The sequence below is a fragment of the Trachypithecus francoisi genome, unplaced genomic scaffold (assembly GCF_009764315.1).
Source record: "Trachypithecus francoisi isolate TF-2019V2 unplaced genomic scaffold, Tfra_2.0 Lachesis_group13, whole genome shotgun sequence".
NCBI classification, from domain to species: domain Eukaryota; kingdom Metazoa; phylum Chordata; class Mammalia; order Primates; family Cercopithecidae; genus Trachypithecus; species Trachypithecus francoisi.
Genome location: NW_022681458.1, coordinates 125,553,285 through 125,562,301, shown reverse-complemented (window position 1 = coordinate 125,562,301; position 9,017 = coordinate 125,553,285). Strand labels below are relative to the sequence as shown.

The 9,017-nt window shown below is 39.7% G+C and overlaps 1 protein-coding gene across 1 annotated transcript in view; it reads right to left on the bottom strand.

Annotated features, from left to right (window-relative positions):
* Positions 1 to 1,043: 1,043 nt before the first annotated feature.
* Positions 1,044 to 9,017, bottom strand: part of CNTNAP5 (contactin associated protein family member 5) — a 493,109-nt gene continuing 485,135 nt past the window's right edge. The window contains exon 21 of the mRNA XM_033231817.1: positions 1,044 to 8,155. Within this exon, the coding sequence (XP_033087708.1) occupies positions 7,959 to 8,155 (197 nt within the window). The 3' untranslated portion in view covers positions 1,044 to 7,958. The remainder of the gene's footprint in view (positions 8,156 to 9,017) is intronic.

The window sequence follows — 9,017 nt, the reverse complement described above, 5'->3', positions numbered from 1 at the left end:
ACACACATCTCTTAAGTGTCTACGGACCAGACCTCACTGCTGAAATGCAAACATGTACCCAGCTACTGACCTTCCATCTATGCTTGCTGCCTAGTTGAAACCTCAAACTTAACAAAATCCCAAATTAAACTTGTCTACCCTTCTCATTTTACAACCATCATTTTCCAAAACAAAATAAAACAAAAACTCTGCCCCAATCTATTCAGTTGCATAAGCCCCAAATCCAAGCTTCCTTGACTCTTTTTTCCGCCACACACTCTCTTTCCAATCCACCAAGCCCTGTCATTTCTGTCTAGACCCTGCTACTGCTAGAATCTTTGCTAATACTGGGCTAGTGCAAGCCACCACCACCCTCCCTCAGGCTTTAGAAATGGCCCCTAACTGTTATCTCCTCCTCCTCTCCTATCCCGCTATGGTCCCTTCTCCAAGGGACCATAAACCAAGTTAGATTTTTCTGAAGGGTAAATCTGGTACTGTCTCTCTTCTGTTTAAAGCCCTGTCAGTTTTAAATTTCTGTGTGTATGTGCTGACTACCTCATACATAGAAGGCTTAATAAACACCACATGAAGTGGGTTCTATTTCACAGCAGTCTTTGTTTAGTCTCAAACACATGGGGTTAAGGTCGTTTGTAAGAAAAAGATGTAGAGTAGGAGACGGAAGAAATACAGTTTTTGTGAGTGGGCGCTGATGAGGGTGGAGGAGAGTCTGAAGTTTCACGTGGGTAGCTGAAACCAGGGTGGCTCCAGAACACTGAAGCTGACATTAACTTAATCAATGAGATTGCTCTTGTATACATTTGAGCCAGGCGTGTTGCCCAGGATAACTCAGCTCAGCGATGAGTGAGCCCAGGACAGCACTTTTAGCCATGCTGAAATCAATAAACCCAGCCAGTGGGAGTTTCTTGTTTCTCCAGCAACCCCACAGGTCATGTTGTCTGGGAGTTAATGGTCTAATGAATGAGAATGGGAGCTAAGGGATTAATTGTTTGACTCTTCATTAACTCAAGAAAACACAGCAAGGCACATTTGTCTTCCACACAAAATCATACAAAATGTTCTCTTTATTAAATATACATTATTTACAGTTCATCTTTCTTCTGTACAACAATAACCATAGAAAACAAAGAAATCTAAGGCTAACTTTTATTTTTTCCCCATACAGTGTATTAAGACATGTTACATGGTCTACAAAACTGACTTGGAAGAGGCAACATCACTTGGGATTTTGTTTTAGGAACAAAAATCAGAAGATAAAAAGGGAAAGGTAGACTCCAGCATTTCCACAAAAAGATGACCTGTTTTGTGCTTTTACCATAATAAAGTCTGATATATGTGTATTTTTGCAGGGAGGTTATCTTGCAATTTATCTTTCGTTGAAATACCCTCCCCACTCTTTCTCATGCCCTGAAAAGGAGGGCCTGAACATGCCGTAGGAAGAGTTACTTCCCATCTGAAACAGACACTGTAATGCTCTGTCTTCGACATCAGCAAACCGTAACCTATGGACTAAATTAGTTTTTGTAAATAAACTTATATTGGAACATGGCCATGGGTATTCATTTATACATGGCTGCCTTTCTGCCCTAGGCTAGTGACTAAGGAAAATGTTAGCCCAAGGCAACACAGGATATCAGGAGGCCTGTCAACTGTCAGATTCAGAAAGAGAACATTCTTGGTCTTGATCCTCACTAAATGCAGTCTCTTTCTCAATACAACTATGCTGCTTTAAGCAAAGTTCGGTATTTTTCTCAACAGCATTTAAGGCAGGACAAGGTTACACAGGTTGATACTGCCTTTCAAACAGAACAGACTAGGTGAATAGTTCACGTAAAACGTTTGGGATAGAGGCTGACTCTAATGGGAAAGCATGCCCAGGCTGATGTCCAATAATAACTTCCCTTCAAGTTTTCTTGAAAGAGAAAGCCTTTCAAAGAGTCTGTAGGAGAATGCATTATTAGTGTTGCCTATCCAGGACTTTGTTCACGTTCTCTTAAGACATTTCTGGCATCTGAAGCATGTAAGACTGTGACACTCATTCAAATAAGACCAGGCTTTAATCACTAACACAATTATCTTCACCTTTGGTCTTGGCGTGGGACTAATCTCCTAATTTTGTCCTATTTTATAAAGGGTTTCCTTGTGTCAACTGGAAGGACTGAGAAGAAAACAGTGTGCCCAGATGGTGTTAGATGGTAGGTCCCTGGCGGTACTCATTGTCAGGGCTGGCAAGTACTCGTTTCTTCTTAGAGTTTTGGTATGCTTATTCATGTCAGGATGAACGGAAGGAAAAGAAAGACACTGGATGGATTCCAGACTCTGAGGATTTCCACTCACAGGGGCTCTGACTGAGAATAATAGACCTACAGCAGTTTTCTGACAGTTTCATTTCCTGAAAGTTGTATCTGGGTGCTTAACCTGGGCAGGTTAGAGAATTACAGCACTCTGAGAAAATCCTGAAAAAAAATTAAAAATTGAAAAAAAAAAAAAAAAGATGTGACTTAAGAAGTGTTGGAAGTTAAAAAAAATCATGCAAATGTGAGTAAAGCATTATTCATGCAAAGCCCATGATATTGCCTCTTTCCCTAATGAGTAAGACAATGATCCAAATGCACTGAAGAGACTCCTGAGTTAGGAGCTACGAAAGTGGAAAGGCTGCCACCAATGATTCACGGTGGAAGCAATAAACGTCCTCACCTCAGACGGCTGCCAATTACTGCCACTGGCCCCTCTTCCTCCTCATCAAGTTCCCAGCGGGTGTGGTTGAAACCAAAACCAACTTTTGCATTAACCTCTGTTCATGTCTGCTCAGCCACTTTGTAGACTGTAAACATTACATAAGACAGATATCTAGCTTACAAAGTACAATATTTCACTAGAAAATGTGCTTTTCTGTTCTTCCTCAGAGTACCTTAGTGCAAAAGAAGATAAAATAATCACTCAAAAATAGCAAACCGGTTAATTACTAAAACCTTATATGAAAGATTCAAATAATTGTCAACATAAAAGAGGAATGCTTCTCTCCCTACCAAACAGATATGTATGTAGAATGTTCTAGAGAAAAGTTGAACAACAGCCCTATTTGTACAAAGTGTGCACATGTGCGTGCGTGCGTGTGTTGCACTTTTTCCCCTTTAGGTGGTTCAACTATTTGGAATTTGTGAAGGCAGAGCTGAGAATTAGAGACAACCAAAATCTGCAAAGTAGATGATTCCACAAACAAGACTATGAGAGAGGAGATAAAAGAAGAGGTCGAGAAAGGCCCAAGAACAGTATATAGAGATAATTTAATTACATTATGTGTATTTTAAAGAAAACAGGTTCAAACTGCATGAGAGACACAAACTAGCACTCAGTTATCTTCCTAGACTTCTGAAAGTTTTCAGTTTGCCTGCATGTTCTTCCATTAATCACCTTTGCCATCTTCAGGAACAATGAAGTGTGTTTATTTATTTGCTCAATACATGACCTGTAGGACAATTGAGGGCTAAGTATGTCCAAGCCTTTTCGTTAAGGAAGAATAAATGGCAGCACCATACAGGTATCCCAAAGGCCTTTTGGTAGGTTGCTGCTGCAATGAGGTTTTGATGGATGGAAGCTATGGGGAAGCTTAAAGGAAGCTAGGGCAGTTGGTGAACAATCTGTCAAGACTTTTCCTTTCCTAAGAAAAAATTCAACAGGTCTGATACTCATCTCCCTGGATATCTTGGACTGGATAAGTTGGCTGTGCATGCACCCTCCCCGTCCAACTCTTCTAACTGAATTAACTTCCTGCAGAGAGGGAGCAGGTATGACCTTCAAGATGGGAAACATTCACTCAGGCGCAGAGGTGAGACCTCACATCAATGGACAACATTTTTTAGTCAATTATTGACTGAAGGGTAGACTTCAGTTAGGTTCAGAAATTTTATGTAGAGTCAAAATGGCTCATCAGGACTGAGAAGGGTTTTAGGAAGAGTTGGACTACAACCAAACCACCTTCAGGAACATCTGGAAGAACAACAGCATGCAATAGGTCAGAAACACATGGCAGTGGAAGAACTGAGAAAAGGGAAGGAGAGGGGCCAAAGTGGAGACCCTTCGGTCCAACTCACGGGAGGCGAGACTTTCGGAATCCCCCAACCTGACCCGAAACAAGAATGTAGAGAATTCGCCCTCCCCAAAGGTATGGCAGAGACAGAGACCATCTATTTTTACTGTCTCTAAAAGTCAATCCACCTCTTTCTACAGAAATCTATATGCATTGATAGATATCTACTTTGAGGAGGAGAAACAAAACAGCTTATGGAAGGTGGAAGCAGTGATTTAAAAAATAACAAATATTTCCCAGAAATGTACCTGTTTCTTTCAGTCTCTAGTGGATGCTTTACAAAAATAATTGTGCAGGACCTTGTGCTGCATTCTAGGACACTTTATGCATGCCCCTGTTGCAACAATACATGCCTTGCCTGCTCGACTTTGAGCTCCCCAAGGACAAGAACAAGGTGTAATTTATACATGTTCATCCAATGCCTAGCACAGCACTCAGTGACATTCCATAAATACTTCATAAATGAAGAAAGAAAAACAGTCTCTTTATTTTGTTCTATCCTGCCCTTGCTACTCATTGGTGGGGATGGGTCTGACAGAAGGTAGAAGTCAAGTTAATACCATCTCTGTTATTACTAAGGAGAAGAAAAAAGTTGTTTTAAAATATCACCCCTAGGATCCTTAAAATCTTCTGCATACAGCTGAGAGTAAATAGAAGAGGCAAAGCTATTCATAAAAATATGTCTATAGAAATGACGAATGTCTATTTCTCCAGACAAATTTTCATAAAGATGGCAATTGAGGCTATACATGCAATAAATGATGCAGTAGGATAAATATATTTTAGAGTTAGCAAATATACTGTTGCTTACATAAATAGATTTGTTTGGTGGAAAAAAAATCAATGAAACAGCCCCATTAAAATATGAAATTTCACAAGTACTTTTGGTTTTACTGTAAAGTGATCCATATTCCATAAAATCTTTTTGTAAACAGCAGTTATTGAAGGCTGAGGGTTTAAGTGGAAGAGACCATGGTGGCCCAGTTGGCCAGAGCATGTAGTTGGGAAACCTGAATGTGACAGGAAAAAGAAAAAAAAAAAGTGGTTAAAGAGAGATTAAGATGCTTTCAAAGTCTCCTTCGAGATGGTAACTGCTGAAGGATTGAAACATTCACACAACTGAACAATTACATAAAACTACATAGATCTTGGTACCACTGAGGAAAGACAGTCAGAGTTAGCATGATTTCTAACTGTAAATTGCATTCTACTTTGGAGGGTACGGCTCACTTGCATTTCATATATATCTAGCAAAAGTTAGTGTTCTCTGGGGTTAAGAAACAATTCAACCCTGTAAAAATAATTCTGCTTTAGCCCTGAGACTACTTATAGGAGTGGCGTGCAGGTGGCACTGTCCTGGCATCTACATTTAGGTTCTGTGGTATGCAGTGTGCATGGAGTCTACACACATGAGGAAGATGCCAGTGGATTCTGTAGTGCAGTTGTTGTCAGGATAGAGCTTCACAAATTCTTCATCCTGCAGGACAATCTACAAGCATATATACTTAGAAGAGAAAATCAAATACTCTGAGTTAGCCTTTGCTAGTCTCCATTTCTTCTATTAGCACTATGTCAGCAAAATATAGTCCTCACTGCTCAAAGATTGAATAATGAAGAGTTCCAGCTTTATTACTCACACCTTCCTTTGCCTTTCTATTTCATTATTGGAGCTGCTTCAGACTAAACCCACTACACTTCGTGGTGACTTTTATTTCAGGGGACAAAGGAATATATAGCCGAGCAAAACCTTTATATGGAAATCGAAAATTCAAAAGTGAAAATTGAAGAAAGGGAGGAAAGGGCAGGGGAAAACACTGTTTAAAGATCCTTCATCTTACTAAAGAATCATTCATCTTATTAAAACTAAAAGGAGAGAAATGGTATCATGGTTAAAATCACTTTAAAATAAACGTACTAGCCAAAAGATATCACGTAGATGATAAAGTGATTAAACTCAAATCCATAGAAAATTTCAAGGAGAGAATCTGCATTTAAAACAACATCTTAAAATAGAGGAATATGATTGCAAACTAAATCCTTAACTCATAAGCTCTGAAACTGAAAGAAAAGCTGTGTTTGAAATGGAATGAAGCAACTAACTTCATCACTATGAGAGGCGAGAGACAGTGTACCCTAAGCAAAAGATGGAATGCCTGCTAACTGTCAAGGCCGGCAAATAGAGCCGTGGTCATCGATTTCCAAATGGAATCTGCCTCGTAAAGAGAATCAGCAAGTATTTTCCACACCTAAGAATCATTATATGAGCATTTTCAGCACCTTGGAGCATTTATGTTGTTTTCTCCTTACCTTTTTCTCCAAGATGGCGCAGGACAAAGAATGATGCATATTGCCACAGAAAGATCATTAAGATCTTTACCACCACCCTATGGATGAGCTCAAGGTGCCTTCTTGAAGGAATGAATGACTGTTTTCAATGCTTTGTTACCAAAAGGGGCAAAAACCCTGAAATTTATCACCACCTCTTTTGGGAGTTTAAGCCTATACAGAGACGTTTGGAAGAGTCTTTATGTATACAGGGTATAGCAGACTTGAAAATGTGATAAGCTACAGAACCTAAGGGCTCCTCTGAAATCAAGCAATGCTAGTTAGCTAGAGGTGACCATGTCACTTATGTTAATGCATCCTAAACCTCTTGGAGAACAGCTTGATGTTCAAAAATGTGAAACTTGCAAATTTGAATTAACTGTCTTTACCAGGTCTTTAGTGAGTGAATGGAAGGGAAGAATTCTGTTTGGTATTTCTCTTCTTTCATGCAGTTTTTTTTTTTTTCATTTTTTCCTGATTTAATTTTTGTTTTAAAGCTGAGTTAAGATGGTTTAGGCTCTTTCATTGAACCAGGTACTATTTTAAACTTTTATTTCAATTTCTTTATGCTGCAGCAACATATATATGTGTGTGTTTGTGTGTATATATCTATATATGTGTGTGTGTGTATATATGTGTATATATATACTCACATATATATATACACATATATACACATGTGTGTGTGTAGATATATATCAGTAGAATCATCCCAGGAATACCTAGCTAGCATTCTTACAAAATTGGAGGAGGCATTTTTGAAGATATGGAACATCTACTTCCTAGACGCTCTCTTGTTACCTCCTAGTTTCAAGCTACTATTTCCATGCCTCCCCTAGCTTTATGCTATGGTGTGCTATCCCAACGTGTCGGCCCCAGGAGAGAGTGGTAAGAAAGGAGCAAAGTAATTTTGCTCACTACTATCAGCGATCATATATTTGAAAATACTCAGGGTCTAAGGGTCATAGTGAAAAAGGGTGATGAGTTAAGGCAAGCGATTGCCTATGGTAAAGAAAGTAAACCACCACAAAACAAACCTCTCTTACTCCTTTTATAATGCCTCCAAAGCAAACCAGGCCTCTAGGTTCTTCTCTCCCTGCCCTGGGTTGCCTGGTAAGTATAGACTTGAGATGGGGAGGATGTCAGGAATGACTGTCATGTGCCTAAGCCTAAGAGCTCAGGTTCAAAGCAAGCCCGAACCACCAAGCGGCTGCCAAACTGAACAGTGCATTTTAGAAACTGGAAGTACAGAACTGAACATGCAGGAGTGCACACATGTGTCTCTTCCTTGTCTTGAAAGTGAAGTCAGTCTCTTGAGTGGTCGTTTTCACCCGATAGGTTCATCAGAGAGGAAGGCAGTGGCCATGGCTGCCGGGTCTCTTGGACTGGATCAAGGGAATTGATGCTGTGGTGGATGCAAATATGTTCCAGAAAAGAAATGGCAAGCAGAAAATTAAGAGAATGACCAAATCAAAAGACAGGAGAGAAGAAGGGGAGGAGATAATTGAACAACAAGAAAAAAGAGTAGTAGGAACCCTGCAGTTTCTCAGATGAAATATTCCCGTTTACACTCGCTCACTGTGTTTTGCAAGTCAATATCATTTCTGAAGGAACTGTCCAAATTTTCTGGATATTCCTTCTCCTTCATCTGGTTTGTACGATGTGACTGCTTGTGCTGGTAGAGGAACCGGGTCATGATGCCGATGATACAGAAGATGATGAATATCACCACTGCTATCACCCCTGGAGAGAAAGGGGAAGGAAAGAGAGAAGGAAATCATCACCAATCATCTGCTTAGGAGAGTGGATTCCTGCCAGATGAGGGGAATGCTAAAGAGAGAAAACAAAACAAAACAAATCACACAAACACAACTCTGCCACCTGCTCAGAAATAAAGACCCGCCAAAAGGCCCGGTCTTCAATTATTATAAAACCTCTTTCTTTCGGACTAGCTGGGGAGAGAGACACTTTCAACTACAGAAGGTTTTGTTTAAAGAACTGAGAATGCCATCTTCTACATATGGAATTGGACTAGCAAAGGGTTTCTTTATAAGTTTTTCAAGTCTGCTATAAATGTGTCAGAATCATTTGTAATTAGCCCATTTTTGTTGTCACCTCACAACTAAGTATTTCAGAGTTACTGTAGCAACCTAGAAAATGGCACTTAAATATCTCACATCTCAACGCATGCCCTCCCGATGTAAATTAGTTTTATGTTATATGTTTGTTTTGCTCAAACATTTTCATTAATAACAAAATGATCACTATAAATTTAGAACATTTTTGCATGCTCTGCACTCTGTGGAACTGAGGCTCATTCAGTGACAAGACGCCTCTGTTCTCAAGAAACTCAGAGTCCATTGAGACGGCAAACTTCTGCTCAGGCCCATCAGATTTCCCCTTATTCTGACTGTGTGTGATTCAACTGGATTATGTTGCAAGCTATCCTTGCTTACCCTGAGGTCTCACCCCTACCTTTGCCAGGAAGGCTCTTGGAACATGAAAGGCAGTATCAGCCAAGGGATAGTGAAAATGTGGAAGTGGCAGATGTGTCTCTACATGAATGTAGTATTTCAGCATGAAAATATTTAACAATATGTATGAT